The sequence below is a fragment of the Strix uralensis genome, chromosome 20, assembly GCF_047716275.1.
Source record: "Strix uralensis isolate ZFMK-TIS-50842 chromosome 20, bStrUra1, whole genome shotgun sequence".
NCBI classification, from domain to species: Eukaryota; Metazoa; Chordata; class Aves; order Strigiformes; family Strigidae; genus Strix; species Strix uralensis.
Genome location: NC_133991.1, coordinates 1,844,369 through 1,865,606, shown reverse-complemented (window position 1 = coordinate 1,865,606; position 21,238 = coordinate 1,844,369). Strand labels below are relative to the sequence as shown.

The window sequence follows — 21,238 nt, the reverse complement described above, 5'->3', positions numbered from 1 at the left end:
TGGAGGGGGGGCTGAGGGGACGGGGGGGGTGCTGAGGGGACTGGGGGGGGACTGAGGGGACTGGGGGGGGGACTGAGGGGAGTGGGGGTAGGGGGGGCAGTGCTGAGGGGACTGGGGGGGGACTGAGGGGACTGGGGGGGGCTGAGGAGACTGAGGGGACTGGGGGTGGAGCTGGGAGGACTGGGGGGGGACTGAGGGGACTGGGGCGCTGGGGGGACTGAGGGGACTGGGGGGGGTCTGAGGGGACTGGGGCGCTGGGGGGACTGAGGGGACTGGGGGGGGGCTGAGGGGACTGGTGGGGGGTTGAGGGGACTGGGGGGGGGGGCTGAGGGGACTGGTGGGGGGTTGAGGGGACTGAGGGGACTGGGAGGGGACTGGGGGGGCTGAGGGGACTGGGGGGGCCGGCGGGGCTGCGGGTGTGCCGAGGGGCGGCCGGGGCTGAGGGGACGATGGGGCTGAGGGGATGCGGGGCCGGCGGGCAGCGCGCCGGGAGCCGGGCACATGCCCCAGCGCTGGGGGGAAGCGCGACGGCCCTCACGTGGCGGTCGTTGGAGCGCGACCGTTCGCCGCGGCCGTTCCCCCCCCGGGGCCATGGAGGAGCCGCAGCTGCCCGCCGACATCAACCCCAACAACTTCCCGGCCAAGCTGTGGCGGCTGGTGAACAGCCCGCGCGTCCAGTCCATCTGCTGGGACGCCCGCGGCGAGGGGCTGATCATCGACCAGCCGCTCTTCGAGCGGGAGGTGCTGGGCATGGGGCCAGGCGGCGATGGCGCCTCGGGAGCCGCCGGCCTCTTCAAGACCAAGAGTTTCGCCAGCCTCACCCGACAGTTCAACCTGTACGGCTTCCGCAAGCTGGGAGAGACGAGCAGCGCGGCGGGGGGTGGCAGCGATGGGGGTGGGGGCTCCCCTGGGCCCCTGCACCGCTTCTACAGCCCCCACTTTCTCCGCGACCACCCCGACCTCCTCGTGCGCGTGAAGCGCCTGACAAAGGCCAACAAGGCGAAGCTGGCGGCCGGCCTGGAGGTGAAGAGCCGCCCACCCACCGCCTCCCAGCGGCTGCCTGGCACTGCGATGGACTGGGACCCGCTGCTGCCGCCCTCAGCTCTCGGTGAGGCCAATGGGCCTGGTGAGGCAGGGGGGGCCATGCAGGGCCACGGTGGGTTTGAGAAGCCCTGGGTGGCACGGGGATTTGAAATCGGCACTGCCCTGAGCCAGCAGTGTGCCCAGGGGGCCAAGAAAGCCAATGGCATCCGGGCTTGTATCAGCCATAGTGTGGCCAGCAGGGACAGGGAAGGGATCTGACCCCTGGGCTCGGCACTGGTGAGGCCGCACCTCGATGAGTGGGTTCAGTTTTGGGCCCCTCACTCCAAAAAGGCCATTGAATGACTCGAGCGTGTCCAGAGAAGGGCAACGGAGCTGGTGCAGGGTCTGGAGCACAGGTCTGATGGGGAGCGGCTGAGGGAACTGGGGGGGTTTAGTCTGGAGAAGAGGAGGCTGAGGGGAGACCTCATGGCCCTCTACAACTCCCTGAAAGGAGGGTGCAGAGAGGGGGGATGAGTCTCTTGAGCCAAGGACCCAGCACCAGGAGAAGAGGGAATGGCCTCAAGCTGCGCCAGGGCAGGGTCAGACTGGCTCTTAGGAAGGATTTCTTTGCAGAAGGGGTTGTTGGGCGTTGGAATGGGCTGCCCAGGGCAGGGGGGGAGTCCCCATCCCTGGAGGGGTTGAAGAGTCGGGTTGACCCAGCGCTGAGGGATCTGGTGGAGTTGGGAACGGTCAGGGTGAGGTTCATGGTTGGACTGGAGGAGCTTCAAGGGCTTTTCCAACCTAGATGATTCTGTGATTCTGTGAAGAGGGTTCCCTGTCCTCGCTGGTGGCCGCTCGGTGCAGCCGGTGCAGGAGAACGGTGGTTGTTCACGCAGGTCGCTCTGCTGCCGGTCAGCACGGGTAACAGGGTTCACGTGTTTCAGTCTGCCTGTAGACCACAACCCAGTCCCCGTTGTGTACTACACGGAGAACAGCCTCGCCCCATCTCTGTGGAGCTGGCACAGCTCTCCCAGATGAACGTTACTCCTCCTTGCCCGTCAGCAGGGATGCTTCATAAATCTGTGTGAAATGGTGGGTTGTGTGAAGTGACAACTGGAGCGTCTTGTGCAAAGGAGAAAAGACCTGGTCGTAAGATTTCTGTCAGTTGTCTCCTGAAGAAGTGTTATAAGCTAGATAGTTTTTAAAGAGGATTGAATGAGTAGGTGAGAGCTAAATAGGCAATAATATTGTTGAAAATCCCCAGAACATGTTTTCTTTCTTTGTAAGTCTCCTTGAGAGGATCTGAATTTTCCAAGTCTGAGCCCTCAGAGGATTATTCCACAAGTTGCGTACGTACAAGCAGGAGAGCGTTGTAGCTGACAGTGGGTGAGGAAGATGGGAGTATCTTGTTTTGCAGTGCTGAGTCTGCTCGTACCGTGGGCTGCTGCCAGAAGAGCAGTCCTAGGTTCCGTTCCCTTGGTCGTGTGTTAACCATCATCTTCCTTGCAGCTGATACAGCAGCTGTGTTGGTTCAGCACAATGACCCGAGGAGAAGACCTGAGCGGCCTTTTTGGGGCTGGCCCTGGGCCCAGGGTGATGCACCTCGTGGGTGCGGAGGTGCAAGGCTCAGTGTGGGAGAAGCGGTGGGACCGTGCGACCAGGAGAAGGGGAGAAGCAGTTGGTGGTGCTGGTTCCTGCAGCACCAGCCCACATTTAGGACGGAGTAGGATATCATGGTGTTTGTCCTGGGTTACGGTTTCAGAGTGGGAATCGTCATCTAATTCACGTGGTGTTTTCTGTGATGTGTGTGGGACTACACCTGTGATACCAAGAAAACAAGCTGAAGCACTGGAGAAGCATTTCAATTAAAGATTTGGTGTTAACATTGTTAAGACTAAGATGAGTCACTCCAGGCTGCTTCGATGAAATCTGGTTGAGGTAATGCAGGCCATTGGTAGAGTAAATGCTAAGAAAGATACAGCCTTTTAATTTTTTGGCCTGTTTTTCTGGGTGCAGTTTTAGAGAGCTTTTGCTCTGGGAGTTTCTAGAAAGACAGAACAAGGAAAACAGCAGGTCCTATATGCAGTTCTGACAATTTACTGTGTGCTCTGTGCTGACTATTTAGGGGCATGTCTTTGCTGTAAACGTGAGGTAATTTGATAGATAAAAGATATTTTTGTTTGCAAAGCGTCAGTCTGTTCCAGATGTCTCCCAACATGTAATTCTGTGTTAGACATCCAGGAACAATTCCTGTGAAGCAACTAGTGCTTCATAACTTGGCATCCTGTGGTGTCTTGTTTATGTGTTAAAGCTAGATAATCTTAACTTCCCTGTCCAAAGATAAAATATAAACAAAAGAAGCCTCTGTTCATTCTATTTATATACGGTAAAAATACTGAACAGGAAATAAACAGTCCTATACATTAAATTTTCAGGGCCAGGAGGTATTTATTTAGTGATTCTTAATGCTTTAATATGAACTTGCAGAACAATGACTGTGCTACCCATTTCTTGAATTAGTTTCCATCAAAAGTCCTTTAGAGTGGGAATTGGGAAGTATGGATCTGAGAAAGCCAGGCTTCTAGAGAAACCCTAGTGATGTAAACTATCTTGAAACTTGTAGTTAGCGTGGCCCTACACAACGCTGTGGAAAAGCCACAAATGCAGCAGTTCTTTTAGGAATTCAACAAGCACAGGTGTTCTTGGTGTTACAGTCAGTGTTTCAACAAAGTCACCAAAACCTCTAATAGAAACTGAGCTGTCACGGTATGAGAGCATATACCATTTCATGAAATAATAACTAAGGAAACTAAGAGAAGAATACAAGAAATATCTAGGAAATACCTAGTTTGGGATATTTTAGTCTAAACTGAACTAGTTGAGCTGGCTGGAAAAAAGTTGGCTTTGAATATTTTCTCTTGACACACTAAATCAGTCATCCTAAAGTACTTTCGAAGGCACGTGGAGGATTTTGGCATTGGCCTTCCATTTGCTGTCTGTGAGCTGTCAGCGTTGGAGTTTGGTAAAGTCTTGCTTTACGATTTCCCTTTATTTGAAAAAAGCCTATTGTCTGATTGAACACACAGTACTTTCTAAATTACTTTGGTTTAGTAAGTCGATACGCATTTGATTTACAGCCCATTTCTAAATACCGGTAACTTGTTGCTGCAAGTTTAAGGAGACTGAATGCTGTCTGGGCCCCTGAGCGCTGGCACTGCGCTGCTGTGCCACTGCAGCAGTTGCTGGACGTTCAGGTGTAAGAACACAGTCTGTTCCTGGATTAAGTGTAGTGGAGCAAAGGTTGTCTTCCCACATAATGCTGTAGCGCCTTGGCTCCTCATATTGCTTTTCCTTGACTGTGAAAACTCTTAACACTCGTTTCACTTTACATTGTACCCCTGCAGGACTGCTGGCTGTGGAACAGCTTCATCAGCCTTATCATCAAGCCTACTACCCAACAGGTATGAAAAAAAATTCTGCACTTGCTTTTCAGAAAGATACTTAAAAGTGATACCTTTAAATATTTGTCTGCAATGCTCTGACATGTGTATATCTCAAGTGAGAATTGGATGGAAAGTGGAAAGTCTAAAAGGAAGCGAGACCTTTAAAGGAAGAAGATTTTCTGCATCGGGTATTCCTGTGGTTCCGCCAGATTTTGAGCGTCCCCTGGTGATTTTGCAGATCGCCTCTCTGTTGAGGTTGAAGGGTGAGGAGAAAAACATTTGTTCACAACTAGTCAGCGTTAGGCTAACTTTCATATCTTTTTTTAATTAAGCAAAACTGTGGCGATGATCCTAAAGCACTGAGAACTTGTTGAAAAGTAGCGTACTAGTCCTTGGTCTCACGTTTTCCCAGGTTTAGTTGTTAACGTCAAAGACCAGTCCAAAGTGTTGGGTAGAATATTTCATTCTGCTCATACTATTTTCATATCTTAATTTCTTTTCTTGCTCAGCTGTTTCATGTTGTATTTTTTTTATGCACTGAAGGCTAGAAGGTGCAAAAGTCTTGACTCCTTTCTTCTGTCTGAAACGTTTCTGCTAAAACTTTCATCCTCACTTAAGTGTTTTTATTCTTCAGAAGAGAAGTTGGAGCAAATTATTGTTCTTTTCCTTGCCCTTACCTTGAATTGGAAAATCACACGATAGGTTATTTTTTTGGGGGTGGTGGCCTGGTTTGTTGCTTCTGAAATGCAGAACACAATGACGCTTTCCTTGAACAAGCTAAAGCTCAGTTGTTATTCTTTCCTTCTGCCTCTTCCTCCCTTGGCAGCTGCACCTTCACTAAGGTAGAGATCCCTGTTTAGAAATCCTACATGTGGTGGCTGCTGTCTTTCTCCAAGTCCACAGGGAAATCTCCATGTCTTTTGTGCGTGTCTTCTGACACCTCTGCTGAGAACATTTGAGACAATAATCAATAGTTTCCATAACATCGTTTTTGTCAAGGGACAAAACGTTGAGGGAGACTAGTGGAGATTTAGACATGAATATGTAGATCCCTGTAACTGGGTGACGCTAGTCTCTCTCACTGGAGGTATAAAAGTTTAAAGGATAAATTGGCTACATTGTACAGGTAAAATCTTCCAGGGTGGGAGGCGGTGGGGAGAGCATGATGGAAGCGTACCAAATTTTGCAAGGTACAAAAATTAAGGTGCAATTCAAACTAAAGTAGGGAAACGTATGGAATCTGAGGCTTTTGAAAACTCCAGTGAATTCGTTAGTACTTCTGAGAAGGTAAGTTTGACATTTTACTAGAGAGTATTACAAATCTTTTAATTTTCACTGTCACTTAGGACTGTCTCAGTGTTTTTACTTCTGTTCCTGTGTGTCTCTTAATCTCTCTGCTCTCCTTTCTTCTGTATATTATAGAGGACGTGGAAAGCTTATTTCTTCCTATGTCCACACGAAAAAGTCTGCTTCCCTTCATCTTGAGAGCACAGCACCAAATTAGCTTATTTGGAAAGTGATAGTTAATCTTAAAAGATGTATTTCATAAGTGAGGGGACTAGAGATTATGTTATCAATCTTGACTCTTTTCGTTTCACTTTTGAAGTCCCATTAAATTAAATCAAAGTAGAACTTTGTCAAAAAATTTATTTTTAGGTATATTCAAACTTCTTTGTTAACTTCAGCGAGAAAAAGATTTCCCCGGATTTTCATTATGATTCTTATTGAAAGGGCAGTAAAATAAAAAATGCTTGTCTGGATCTTTTTTCCCCACTAGCATTAGACCCTGATTATTTTAAGGATTTAGTTCTGTTTGCTGTCAACTACCTGCAAAACCTTTGACAGTAGTAGCATTGCATCAAAGAAGCGCAGTGAAGGTTTATTATCAGAGAGTATCCTAATAATGAAAAAATCAGTCAAGGAGACTATGGGAAAAATGTTAGTTACTGGTGCCACCTGACATTGCAAGTCCAGTTGTGCCTTTTGAATAGGTCTGTGGCTGTGGGGTTTATTTACAGATGATAACCTTTCTGGTGAGTGGTAGCTTAGGAGTAGTCATGTTATTCTGAATGATATGCCCTGTGTTAAGATAAATGATTTTCTTTGTATGTAAGGCTTAAAATTCATGTGGTCAATAGGGGATTCTTAAAATAAATAAGCAGCTGAAAACTTGTGTTTTAACACAGTATGAATAGCGCCATATTTTCCCTTGAGAAAAGCAGACTAGATGCATTAGTAATGCACTTGTAAAACTAGTTGTAGGATTCATCTTGCCGCAGATTCATCTGAATGTATAGTAGTTAGGTGTATATGCCTGGGCTTGCCAGCTAGATTACATATATAGTCAGTAGGGAGAAACGGGCACCTCTCAGAGGTTGACTCACTCCAGCTTTCTTAGACATATGCCTTTGGAAGACAATTCATTTCTTTCTGAGGAGCGGATTTGTTCACTGTGCAGAGTTGACAGCTGCTAGACATCTGAGTCTATGGAAGGCAATTAATCCCACCTAAGAGTCTAAATTCAAACAACACTGCCTTTCCCATTTTCCCTTACTGAAACGACCTCGCGTATCATCTTCACTTTCATCAGTCTTCTGGCTGGTAGAGGATTGGAGCTTGCACAGTTTTGTATTCAGGCCCATTCCGACGTGTTCATTGGTCTGGCAGGAGCGGGCACCGCTCCATTCTCTAATTTCCTGCACAGCTTTGAGTACTGTTCTCTGATGAGTAACTAGCTTCTCTTAGGTGTAACTTTTGGAGCTGACATGATATATTCACACTGAAAGGATGGTCTTAAAGCTTTTTCTTGATATTTCCCATCTAGTGTGTGCTCAGGTGGAATGGAAGATGCTGGAGAGTGTCAAAATGGCAAAGTTTAGGATACTTTAGTCTAAACTGAACTAGTTGAGCTGGCTGGAAAAAAGTTGGCTTTGAATTCTTTTCTCTTGACACATTAAATCAGTCATCCTAAAGTACTTTCGAAGGCACGTGGAGGATTTTGGCATTGGCCTTCCATTTGCTGTCTGTGAGCTGTCAGCGTTGGAGTTTGGTAAAGTCTTGCTTTACGATTTCCCTTTATTTGAAAAAAGCCTATTGTCTGATTGAACACACAGTACTTTCTAAATTACTTTGGTTTAGTAAGTCGATACGCATTTGATTTACAGCCCATTTCTAAATACCGGTAACTTGTTGCTGCAAGTTTAAGGAGACTGAATGCTGTCTGGGCCCCTGAGCGCTGGCACTGCGCTGCTGTGCCACTGCAGCAGTTGCTGGACGTTCAGGTGTAAGAACACAGTCTGTTCCTGGATTAAGTGTAGTGGAGCAAAGGTTGTCTTCCCACATAATGCTGTAGCGCCTTGGCTCCTCATATTGCTTTTCCTTGACTGTGAAAACTCTTAACACTCGTTTCACTTTACATTGTACCCCTGCAGGACTGCTGGCTGTGGAACAGCTTCATCAGCCTTATCATCAAGCCTACTACCCAACAGGTATGAAAAAAAATTCTGCACTTGCTTTTCAGAAAGATACTTAAAAGTGATACCTTTAAATATTTGTCTGCAATGCTCTGACATGTGTATATCTCAAGTGAGAATTGGATGGAAAGTGGAAAGTCTAAAAGGAAGCGAGACCTTTAAAGGAAGAAGATTTTCTGCATCGGGTATTCCTGTGGTTCCGCCAGATTTTGAGCGTCCCTTGGTGATTTTGCAGATCGCCTCTCTGTTGAGGTTGAAGGGCGAGGAGAAAAACATTTGTTCACAACTAGTCAGCGTTAGGCTAACTTTCATATCTTTTTTTAATTAAGCAAAACTGTGGCGATGATCCTAAAGCACTGAGAACTTGTTGAAAAGTAGCGTACTAGTCCTTGGTCTCACGTTTTCCCAGGTTTAGTTGTTAACGTCAAAGACCAGTCCAAAGTGTTGGGTAGAATATTTCATTCTGCTCATACTATTTTCATATCTTAATTTCTTTTCTTGCTCAGCTGTTTCATGTTGTATTTTTTTTATGCACTGAAGGCTAGAAGGTGCAAAAGTCTTGACTCCTTTCTTCTGTCTGAAACGTTTCTGCTAAAACTTTCATCCTCACTTAAATGTTTTTATTCTTCAGAAGAGAAGTTGGAGCAAATTATTGTTCTTTTCCTTGCCCTTACCTTGAATTGGAAAATTCACGTGATAGATTATTTTGGTCTGGCAGGTACGGGCACTGCTGCATTCCCTAATTTCCTGCACAGCTTTGAGTACTGTTCTATGATGAGTAACTACCTTCTCTTAGGCATAACTTTTGGACCTGACATGATAAGTTCATACTGAAAGGATGGTCTTAAAGCTTTTTCTTGATATTTTCCATCTAGTGCATGCTCGAGTGGAATGGAAGATGCTGGAGAGTGTCAGTCTCATGCCCTTTGGCCCAGATGAGCTGATAGTAATGCTTACTAATGTCTGTTGCTATCTTGAATGCATAGAGATGATACATGTGTTCCTTCAATTTCCAACAGATCTTTGGAGAAGTGGTGGTGGTTGTTCAGGCTAGGGAAAGATCTGCTGCTGATCATATATGGTTTGCATTTATTTTGGGGCTTTCAGCTTTCCTGAGCTTGCATGTAGTATTGGAACCTGTAAAAAGCATGTAGTACAAATGTGTGCCCATCAAACTGTAAGCATGGAGCTTTTCTGATGTTCTTAGATTTTATTTACATTTAGGTTCTAGTTTCCAGATACATTTAGCAAGATGTGTCTTTGCTAAAACCATGGCTGAGCTCAAGCATAGCTGTCTCTGTCTATGCTACTGTATTAGACTTTGCCAGGAAATGTGCCTGGGTGTCTTGATGAGCTCTATCATTAGATCGTTAGCCTTGTTAGCACTCTCCCCCAAAAGTGCTGTGCTTGGTTCAGCAGTTAGCGTGGGCTTGGGGCTGTTCCCAACAGGCTGTTTGGATGTGACTGTTTCGACTTGGAAGAGTAAGAGATTTTAATAGTATTAACAGAGTCTGTGCCAGAAAATGGATCTGGATGCATTTAGTTTGCTGGTAGAGCTGTAGCCTTCATGTCTTCAGCAAAGATTATGATTGATTTGTTCTTATCTATTGAAACATGGAGAGCCCACCAAATAATATTGTCTCAAGAGGAGGGAGATGTATATAAGAATGTGATGTTAATGTTGTTATCCCTCCAGCTAAATTTCATGTGCTTATTCTATACAATTCATCCAATTTTTCCAGTGTCAAGAAAACAGGATTTAGTGAATGCCTCAATAATTCTCTAATGAATAGTTCTCTGCTTTGGAAACAAGAATCCTAGCCTTGATCAGACCAAACGTCCATATAGCTCATCATTTCCTCTGACAGTAATGCTCAAGGAGGAGTGCAGGAGTAGAGCAAGCATGGACTGATGCTTTTCCAAATTCCTCCAACAGCGTGGGCTCAGGGAATTAATAAACCCCAAGATGAGTTGTGTTTAATAGCCCTCAGTGGATTTCACCTCTATGAACTTGTCTGTTTCTCCCAACAAATGTAGACTTGTGGCATAGACATCATGTATGACAAGGACTGCATTTCACAGCTTAATTGCATTTTGTGCCTCTTCGTGTCTCTTTGACCCTGCTGCATATTCGCTGTATCTCCATTTGGTTTTTGTGTGAATGTGTCATATCCAGATCCCTTTCACTGCACCATTCATGATTTTAAATGCTTCTATCCTAGTTCCTTCAGTTGCATTTTCTCTGGACTGGAGAGTCCTGCCCCACTGTCATGGTCTGATCATGGCCAGCAGCCCAACACCACGCAGCTGGTCGCTCACCCTTCCCCACCCGGTGAATGCGGGAGGAGATGGGGAACACAAGGACGACTCTTGGGCTGAAATAAAAAAAACAGTTTAGTGTTTGTAATAACACAAAACAATAACGGAAAGTACAAACGGGCAACGCGCAATGCGCCTGCTCACCGCCCGCCCCGGCCACGGCCCCAACAGAAGGAAGATCCCGGGGTCCCAGGCCTGCAGCCAGAGGGAACCCACCTCCTTTATATACTGAGCACAACGTGACATGATCTGGAACACTCCAACGGCCAATCTGGCCTCCAGCTGTGCCCCCTCCCAGCTCCAGGAAAGTTAACTCTATCCCAGCTGAAACCGGGACCCCACTTAGCTGTTCCGTCTGTACGAGGGTTCTGTACACCATCCAAGCTGCCTTCCCTGGAGCCTGTTATCTTTTATCGAGATGTAGAGTCCAAAACTATACATGGCGGTCAAGGTATAGGTGAGTCATGGATTTACACAGTGGAGTAATAATGTTCCTATTTCATTCTCAGTTTCCTTTTGTATTAATCCCTGACAATCTGATTGTTTCATGTGTGACTTCGGAGGTCTCTTTGACAGCTGCTGAGTCTCAAGCTGAGATCTTCCTGAAGCTATCTACTATAATACCAAGATCTAGCTCCTGATCGACAACTAAGAACCCATCATTTTTTGTGTGAAATTAGTTTATTTTTCCTAAGCTCAGAGCTTTATCTGGTGGATGGTGGCTTTGGGAAACTCATAAGGTTTTTTTTTTTCCCACATCTTCGTAGCTGACTGCTCTTTTCTGATGTGAATAACCTGGTATTATCAGCAAGCATCACCTCACTGCTCACTACTCAATTTTTAAAGTACTTTATTAAAATGATGAGCAGCATGAGTTCCAGTGTAGGTCCTCGAGGACCTCCACTGGTGACCTCACTTACCTGTGAAAAGTGACTATTCCTATCTTCCATGTTGTATCTTTAAAACAGATTCTTAAATGTACAGCCTTCCCTCTCGTGTCTTGTTGCTCAGTTTTTGTAAGAGTTTCTGATGATGACTTTGTTAAAACCTTTTTGGAAATCCAAATACCATATCAGCAAGGTCAGTTATCCACGTTTGTTTACCTACTGGAGGCCTTTCAAGAGGGCAGTGAAGGGTGACTTCTCTTAAACAAAAAGAAGCCTTGCTGACTCCTCCTCGTTATATATTATCCAGTGTCAACCAATTCTCTATTCCGTTCTATTTCCTTCTATTTTTTCTTATCAACTGTCAGATTTATAACTTGTATTTCCTTATAAATTTTTTGTTAACATCTAAATAACTTCCTTTAGAAGTATTGATTTCTTTGCCTGATTTCTTTGCAACCTCCTTGGGTATCCAAATATATTTTCAGTGTGTTTGAAATATGGTCCTTTGACTTCTGTGCAAAAGTATTTGTGATGCAGAGTGTTCAGTCCTTTCCTTGTTCTGTGACCTGTGCTCTTCACTGATGTCCGCTTGTTCTCGGGGGTCCATTGCTGGGTTGGTTATAGCCCTGCTGACCACAATTCCGTGTTCAAAAATCAGTGTTCGTATTCCCCATAATGTGTCCTAAAGAGTGTGTGAAAATTTCCATCCATAGCTTGTATGGGCAGAAGTATATCTCTTTTCTGGCAGAAACAAATCTATTGTGAGGCTGATCCATCTTGTTTGATGGAAGGGGCTGTATCTTTTTGTTAATTTATTCAGTAAATATCCATTTATTCCATAAGGTGCCATTCATCCCTGTCTTGGTAGTATTCAAACGAGATGTGTGTTCACTGGCAGTTATTTCATAACAGCTGGTGACAGAATGGGCTTTAGCTGGTAATTTCTGCTGGCTATGACTAGATTAACTGTATCTTGAACAAAAGAGCTTAGAAATTTCTTCTCTCCAATTAACAGGGTAGGACAAAAGCATGTGAGTGAAGCAGGTGTGTTTGTTGAGTCTTGATTCAATTTGAAGCCTTGAAGTATTATAAATGGATTGACGCCTTTGCCTTTGATAACGCTGCCCGCCCGTCAGGAAATGCTTCCTTCAGTGTTATTTAAAAAGTTGTTGGGTATATGGTGACTCTCCTTTTGTGACTATGGGTGATGAGTGGTACTTATCTAAAATCGGCCTCCATCTTACGTTGGATGTGCTTCTTAACTGACTACTGATAAGACTACATTCGTGACTGCCGTGGTATTTCCAGAGATGCAGTTGTTCTTGCTATTAGATCAGTCACTGCCGTATGCAAACCAGTCTTTTTATGCCACATTCTGCATTTAGAATCATTCCGAATGGGTCATCAGACTGGTCTTCTCCTCACTGTGACTTACAAGCGTAACAATTTGTTTGATTAATGAGTTGCCTTTGCTATAAGCTCTACTATAATAATATTGTCATTTACGTTTCACTTGTACCTTTTTATAGTGTATGATCTGGACTTAATGTTTTACACTTACCTACTATTTCACAAGCACTTTTTCACTTCAGGTCCTTCCTTTTCTTTTCTTAGAAAATAGGTTCTTTGTCATATGTGCTTGTTTTTCCTTAGAATCCCTCTCGCAGATTGCAAATTTCTCCTTTGTCATTGCCTCTTGTTTATACAACAGCCCTTCAAAATTTTTCTTTGGTGGTTTTCTTCGGTTTGTAAACAGACTTTGGAGTAAAACCCAGATACCATTTAGGTTTTTGACAATACCCAGAATTGTAGTATGTTCACAGGTCATAGAATGTTCTTCTGAAAGATGTCTGGATTTCATCATAAAGTTGCTCAGAATTAGCTTTTGAAGTAACATGGGTCACACACGTATCTCTTACTTCTTTAGAACAATGTCCACTAGCTCTTTCTGTGTTGTTCAGCTCCTGTGTTTGTTGCTCCAAACTGCATGAAAATTCAGCAACATCATATTAAAAAGGGCAATAGGTGTAGATATTAAAAAATCATATTGGTTATCGTAGCAGCTGCCTCATGTGGAATCCCATGTAAGTGTCAGGCACTACAAATAAATGGTTCTGATCTGTTTGCCATCTCAAGTTATAACATTTACTTATTATGAACATTGGACTAAATTTGTTTCATCAAGGATTTCTCTCTCTCAGAATGATTGCAGATCTTAAAGATTATCTGTCCTGCAAATAATGCCTTACTTTTAAATTACCTCTGTGTGTCACCGAAAAATAATACCTGCAGAATACTGCCTCATCTGGCAGTGGCTTTTTAGAATAATCTCACTGTTTAATTTCAGTGTGTGTGTGTGAACATCTAGGCTCTTGCTACGTGAATCCACTTTCTGTGGTATGGGTATGTTGTGATGAGAAAGCCAAGCAGCCAAATCGAAAAGGTGACATGAAGATACAAAAGACTGCGATTATGAAGTTTCTATGGGAGTGTGTATATCAATTTTACAATATCTATTTTTAGTATGTGTACACATATGTTAGAATGAATATTTTCTAAGATGAAGAAGTCAGTCTTAAAATGACTTGGGAGGTAATAATCCATTTCTGGCATTTAGTCTAGTGTGTGATTATTGAAATGTTTAATCAGAGTAAGCAATAGAACTCTGCATACGAGGCACAAATTCTGGAAGTCTGATCACTGTGTTTGAATTCTTGCAGCTACACTGCGGCTTTGTTCACCACCTGCCCACACAGATCCTCTGACTGGCTGTGCTAGTCCTACAGCTTCGACGTACACCCACTGCAGCTTCCTCCAGGTGAGCGGAGATGCTGAAATCAGGTGACAGCGGAGGAGACTGTATGAATTTCTTGATGGACTTCTGGAGTTTATGGACTTCTGGAGTGAAGTATATAAATTTGAAACTTGATCTGCTTGAGGAAGTGGTTTACAGATACCTGTTTCAAAGAACCACTGAACATTGAACAGGTAGTTTTGTAATTCAAGTTAGGTTTCAGGGTGGCAGCATAGTGGGTGTCCTCATCAGTGGAGTGGTTTCTTCTCTGTAAATTCTTTGCTTAACTTCACCAGAATTCATTTTAGTGAACGAGTTTATCTTTGAAGAATGTCCTTGCCTGGACAAAAAGAGATTCTTTAACATTATGAAAATACCGAGAAACAGCTCCACATTTTTTTCCAGACAGCTTTCTGCAGTCCTGACTTTCATTTGATGAATGAGAAAAACTGAGGTGACTTCTGGAATTGGCCTAACCTCAGAGAGGTCTTATTAAAGATAACTCCAGTACTTACTGTAAATGCTTTCTAGAATTCTGGTGGAAACTGCACCTTATTTGGAGGGCCTGGCTTATCAAATATCAAAAGATCTGAAGTAAAAATGCAAGGGCTTCCTTTTCTACTACAGCCTAATGCATATACTTTTTTTTTTTCCTCCTCACCGAGGACAAGCAAAGCAAGTTATGCTTATGTATCTTGAAAAAGGGTTGACCTTCCCAAGCTTGATCATCCAGTTTCCTGTCTCGCAAATATCACCCTTTGTCTTTTACTCATCTTTTTTTTTTTATATACACTTATCCAAGATGGCCAGGTTATGGCCAGGAAAACATGTTGGTGTAAGGATATAAATAGCCACTGGCCAACCTTGCCGTTGATACTCTAGTACTTATTCTTCACAGAGTGCATCTTTGTCCTCTCACTTTCATTATGAGCTTCCTTTTCATCCAGGACATGAGGATCAGTCTGAGTGATGGGAAGGCACAATCAAATAACTCCTTATCTCAGAAGGCTGAGATCAGTGTTTGGGGTAGCAAATCAATCCAAAGAAGTCATCAAGGGTGTTTGTGGCTAGATTGAAAGATAGTGTAAGTACACAGTCCAGAGGGTCTAGTAAAGATCAGTTGTTTGGAGAAGGAAGTCCATGGGCAGTGTGTGGAGTCAGGAGAGATTTAGGGCACTTACTAGTGGATGCCTTGATAATACAACTCTACCCAGGGAACCACCAGTCAAAAGCTGCATCTGGGTGGAGGTTTCTGGAAGGTAATCCTCTGTGAGAGCAACCCAGGGGAGAGCTGGGGTACAAGTCAGTTCTACCAGGTCAGTCTGTCTCTGACATGACACAAATATCACACAGAATGGATCAACAGGGTGGCTTGAGATTTCTGAGTCCTGGTGTAGCACAGATCACTGCTCCCGGGACATGGCGACAGGGGCTGTGCAGATGGTACAGACGACAGCAGTTTGCCTGTGGTTCTTACTGAGCTCTGGGGAATAATCCGTTTACCTTTTGTGTGCTCTGGGGTCGATACTCCCCCAAAGTTCTGCTGAGGGGTGCAGCCAGCTGCAGTATGGATCATCCTGGCCTGATCATGATCATGAGTAACCACTTGCACAAACCCTCGACAGCAGTAAGATTAATCAACCCTGGCTGACTGAGCATTTTTATCGCTCCTCACAAAAACCAGAACTTTTGTGTTGTATCGTTCCCCCCCCGGTATCTCCCACCAGTTGCAGGACTTCAGTGCAAAGCTGTTGAAGGCGCTTTGCAGGGCCCTTTAGGACGTTGGATCCCACTGTGGCCTGCTCGATACCCCTGGAAAAGTCGATAGAAAACTGCTGGACCCATCCAGAAGACAGTGAGCCATATCAGCACGCTGGCCGTCGGCACGTGATGATCAGCCCTGTTTCTGTTGGATCCAGACAGTGCTTTGTGCTCTCAGCAGGAAGAACGGGCACTGTTGGACAAGAGAGCCTAAACCTTGTGCTGGCCCTTACGCAGTCTTGCGGAGAGCATCCCTTGAAGTGTATCACAGAATCACAGAATCATCTCGGTTAGAAAAGCCCTTGAAGCTCCTCCAGTCCAAACATGAACCTCACCCTGACCGTTCCCAACCCCACCAGATCCCTCAGTGCTGGGTCAACCCGACTCTTCAACCCCTCCAGGGATGGGGACTCCCCCCCTGCCCTGGGCAGCCCATTCCAACGCCCAACAGCCCCTTCTGGACAGAAATCCTTCCTAAGAGCCAGTCTGACCCTGCCCTGGCACAACTTGAGGCCATTCCCTCTTGTCCTATCACTTGTTCCTTGGCTCAAGAGACTCCTCCCCCCTCTCTGCACCCTCCTTTCAGGGAGTTGTAGAGGGCCATGAGGTCTCCCCTCAGCCTCCTCTTCTCCAGACTAAACCCCCCCAGTTCCCTCAGCCGCTCCCCATCAGACCTGTGCTCCAGACCCTGCACCAGCTCCGTTGCCCTTCTCTGGACACGCTCGAGTCATTCAATGGCCTTTTTGGAGTGAGGGGCCCAAAACTGAACCCACTCATCGAGGTAGGAGAGATTAAGACAGGTAGGGCTCCTTGGGGTGTGGAGGCCAGCTGCTGGGCTTGCACAGCACACGCCTGACCTGCTGGAAGCGTTGGGTGACCCGGGCTGGAGCGCGGGCAGGCAGGGCCAGTAAACCTGGCAGGAAAACTGTCTGTCTGCCTGCGGTTTGCCTGCAGAGGATTACTGCCTGGAATGGCAGGGGGGTAGAGATGGTTGTACCCAGACATAGTGGCTGGTGAGGGTGTATCTCCTGTCAGGTTTCTGAAACCAAGGTTTGAGACTTGTATTGCCTCTGATCACAACTGGTTACAGACCTGGGGGCTCAGGTACAGCTTCACTCTCTTTGCATTTGGGTTCTCCTGAAGTGGGGTGTGGGGCAGAGTGAAGAATCAGTGTCCTTGGTAGGAGGGAGTCTTGTGAGAGAAAACTCCTGCTATCTTCTGCAACAACAGTCCTGGAAGCTCACAACCATTAGTGCAGTATTTCCCTGCTGCTTTATCATAGATGTGAACTGAGGCTACATATTGGATTGTAGTGATTTTTTTTCTTTTTCCCTTCATTTTTGCTTTAACTAACAGCCCAGCTAATTGCCTGTTTCTATTGGTATTGTTATTAATCTGTCAGTAGTTCCTTGTGGAACTGAAGCAAGAGGTAACTGGAAATGGAAGAAATAAATGTGGGAGAAAATGTGATTTGATTTCTGCGTCCCCTGTCTGATATCACTCTTCATCTGATAGTTTATCTTCCTTATTTTTCTCTTTTTTAAAAAATAATGACATTTGTATTATTGTTTCTACAACAGTTGTCCTGTGGAGTATCCAAATTAGGATGTGTACTTGAGAAATCTTCCCTTCTCTCACTAGCTGGTTAAGGCTGCTTACTCATTTTTCTAGAACTTTTATTATGTAAATGTCACCAGGAACGGAGAGGTTTGGATCATCACACGTGAAATGGGGATTCTAGCTGGTGAAGGCAGTGAACCACAGTCCTCCTTCCTTCTCTTTGTGTTTATGCCGAGGAAGGGGTTGCGGTTCAGGTGTTGGACAAAAGGCGTTGCCAGCCAAAGGGTTTTCCCATGGCCTTGTTCCCAGTGCTGATGCAGCACCTGCAGACAGCACCTTCCGAAGAGCCTGTGCTGCAGTACAGGTAGTAGGGTAGTATCTAGAGGGTAGTATCTAGCAGGCGCAGGAGGCGTGGTGGGGCAGTAGCTCTCCCTGCAGTATTCACGTCCTGCATTCGCACAGGCCTTTTGGAATATTATTATACAACTTTGACAAAGAATGTATATGGATTTCTCTTAATATGCACACATATTGCCTTTTTGATATTTAACATTGAGTAAAGACAGACTCAGGGTGGAGATGGTGATTGTTGGAATTACTGATATCTTACTACCAAGTGTGGGGACCTTTCGTCCTCTATAAACTCACACATACCAGTTTTAAAAAGCTTTTTTGCCTTAATGGAAGGAAATGTTGCAGGCTTTGAACAATGATTCACCTTTAGGATGTTGATTGATAGGATATTTGCAGAGGACATGAATACTTTAGAACAGGGGATAGTGAGAACATCTTTCTGTCTAAAGGTAGACTCCAAGTGCTTAACTTTGGGCCTTTACTTCCTCAGTGGAACAGAAACAGAACTTGTTTGGCTTTTTTTTTTTTTTTAAAGCTTACACATTTTTGCCACATGATCATGAAAATATACCAGTTCAGTCCATGGTTGCCTGCAAAATACATAGGGAGCAGCAGCAGAGGGCTCCAAAAAGCAAGCAACACGTTATAGTTTAACATCTTAGCAACTGGACAGGGTGGGGTGAGATTCCCAACCAGAAATGTGTGGCTCACGTGTGGTTTTGCATCACACAGCACTGTCAAGTTGTTTGAGCCAGATCTGTCATGACTAATACACGTGTTGGTAACAATGAGTGCACCTGGATTTCTTCTAGCTTATTTCTTATAGCTAGCTTGATAACTGAGGGCAAAGTTCAGACTGTGAGGACGTGCACCCTGACTTTGTATATTCTAGTTTTCTGATTTCATGTTTTGCTTAATATGACATTTTGTAAGAGCTTGAGTTTCGATTTGGCAACCTTAATTCTGAGTTAAAAACACTTATTATGTAAACCATCTAGGCAGAGTTCAACACTTGTGAGATGCCCTTTTGGAGCAGAGAAGAACAGTTAGTATTTTGGCCCTAACATGATTACAAGAAAATATTGAGTGATCGTTGGGTTTCTTTTTTGTTTGGTTGTTTTTTTTTAAGGAGAGTACTAGTGTTAATTGTGAACCCAATACCTCCGAGACAGAAGGGAGACAATTTGCTTCAGGAACTGAGCCTGTGAACAAATCTGTAGAAGAGACAGATTCATCTGTAACACCTAGATGCAGGAAGAGAGATCTGAGTTCACACGAGGGCAAGTCCTCTGGTAAGAAATCCTACATTTTTTCAGAGATTACTAAGACAGCTACACTGAAACTAACTCTTACAGAAAGGGGAGATCAGAAGTGTTTAGTTATTGTCTGCAGTGTAAGTACTTCACTGTGCCCTCAGCTAAAATATGATACTTGTACAACTTCTTAGTGTACTTACCAACACGCTTCTGTAGATATGCTTATGCTAATTACTCTTATGTGGAAAAGGGTATAAATTATACCAGTAAATAAAACCTGAAGTTCTGGCAGCTGTGTCAGAAACCTGGATGTCACAATATTGAGATGAAGTCCACAGATATGTTTGCTGGAGGGTGACAGTGCTACGAAGGAAACACTGAGTAATGAGGTGACTATTGAAGTAACAGGGAAAAAATCCAAATTTATTTAGTGATCTGAGACAAAAAGTTTGGACTTTTACATTCACTTCATCAGTTTGGTACCACTCTGCTGATATGTGTCCTGAAACACATGAGAAAAACAAGCAGCAGAACATCTGAGGCCAAACAATTCACAAATCTAGTAACTAAAGGAAAAACCGACATGTCCACAGATTAGAGAGACATAAGAGGACACAAAGAGTACTTTGGATCCATTCTGGAGGAGCAGTTGGTGCAGCCTGCAAGTCTCGCAAGAAGCTCTTTCCCTCACAGCTGTTCGTCAGAGAGCTGATTGTAGAGTTTGAAGAGCTGTTGCTCACTTCAAAGGGTAGTTTCTAGATTCCAGAGAACGATGCTAGTTAATAATTCAGCTCCTAATGCCCATCAGTTTCAAACATTTAAGTAAGGAATAAAGTCTTTTTGTCAGGAAGCTGAGAAGAAGGGTTGGATGCCATCTTAGAATCCTAGAATATCTCAAGTTGGAAGGGACCCATAAGGATCATTGATTGCAACTTGCTGCTCCTTGCAGGACTACCTAAAACCAAAGCATATGATGAAGAGTGTCAGCCTTGACCTGTGACAGGCTTGGTGCCGTCACCACTTCCCTGGGGAGCCTGTTCCAGTGACCCAGCCCCCTGTCAGTGAACAGCCTTTTCCTAACGTCCAATCCAAACTTCCTCTGACACAGCTTCGTTCCCTTTCCTCGTGTCCTATTGCTTGAAAGAAGACAGGCTTTTGTTTAAAACACAGAATTGAGAGTTCTTGTTCAATTACTTCCTGGTATCATGGATAATTAGCAAACTTCTCAGCTTTTGTATCTAAGGCCAAACATTTCCAGCTGTAAAGTTACGTACAGGAACATTTTGGAAAGCATTTCCATGGGATTGTTCCACAGAGATGAAACAGTTATGCTAATGCTGATTAGCAATAATTAGCATAGAGCCTGCTCTCTGGGACATATGATAGTCATCCAGGTCTTCATTTCCACAGTTGCAGCTTTTAGGTTTGGTGTGGGCTGAAGGGTAGGGACAGAGAGCACACCTGAGCCAAACACGACCGGCGCCCGTGGCCCGGAATGGACTGGGCACGGGAAACAAGCCTCGAAGCTGGCACAGCCCAGCTCCTGCCTTTCAGCTGTAGGCCTGAAGCAGAGGTTTAAATAGCAGCTGACTTCTGTTGCTCTGATTATGTGTTTGTCCGTCAGTACCTCCCTTCCCCTGTGAGTCTTTGGAAACAACTTCTTCCTTAAACTTTCTGTGCTAAAATGTTGCATGATGACAATTTCCAGGTGTTTCTTCACAACTTATCCTCTGTGATGGAGTCCTGTCTGGTTTCCTCTTTTCCCTTGGGCACTCATCTGCAAGTTCTCTGAGCCTGCCCTTTGACACGTATCCTGCTATAGAAAAGCCTTTTGTGCCATCTCATTCAACAGGCTGTTGACATGTTTCACTTTTCTTTGTTGTGTGGCGACACCAAATTCCAGGTATCGCACAGCGAGAGCCAACATGATGTGGTACCAAAGGCCACTGCAATGAAGATGGAAGGAAAAGTCACCTCTGTGATTGGGAGCAGCTCTGGGCTGAAACCAAGGTGATAATCTGTACAAATGGGCCAAGAATCAAACCCTCCCTCCTGGAGGAGGTGTTGCTTTCCTTTGAAGAGCTGGACGGGATTTCTTTGCATTATGCAGCTGTTCTGTAGCAAGAAAGACAACCATCGTTTTACTAAAACATAGGCTCCAGGATTTCCCTCCATAGCTGCCAGCCCATCTCTGCATCACCATAAATCACCATTTTCTTCAAATGATAAACGACACACTTCACCAACTTCCTCAGCTAAATTCTAGTTTACCAGGTTTAAGAACATCCTGCCGACCAGGGTCAAGGTGAAAGGTCTCTCGTGCATTGTCCTGTCTCCAACAGGATCTTTGGCATTTTTGTACTATTAA

At 44.8% G+C, this 21,238-nt stretch overlaps 1 protein-coding gene across 1 annotated transcript; it reads left to right on the top strand.

Annotated features, from left to right (window-relative positions):
- Positions 1-591: 591 nt before the first annotated feature.
- Positions 592-19,863, top strand: HSF5 (heat shock transcription factor 5). Its single transcript, XM_074890683.1, has 9 exons — positions 592-1,219; positions 2,311-2,372; positions 2,533-2,746; positions 4,428-4,484; positions 4,676-4,729; positions 7,898-7,954; positions 13,866-13,963; positions 18,744-18,906; positions 19,820-19,863. Exons 1-9 carry the CDS (start codon positions 592-594, stop codon positions 19,861-19,863), a joined length of 1,377 nt encoding a protein of 458 aa, XP_074746784.1.
- Positions 19,864-21,238: the final 1,375 nt, after the last annotated feature.

Coding starts and splice junctions, on each gene's coding strand:
- HSF5 (XM_074890683.1), top strand. CDS start 592: ATGGAGGAGCCGCAGCTGCCCGCCGACATCAACCCCAACAACTTCCCG. Junction 7,955..13,865: donor TCAAGCCTACTACCCAACAG/GTATGAAAAAAA, acceptor GAATTCTTGCAG/CTACACTGCGGCTTTGTTCA. Junction 18,907..19,819: donor ACACGAGGGCAAGTCCTCTG/GTAAGAAATCCT, acceptor TGCTCCTTGCAG/GACTACCTAAAACCAAAGCA.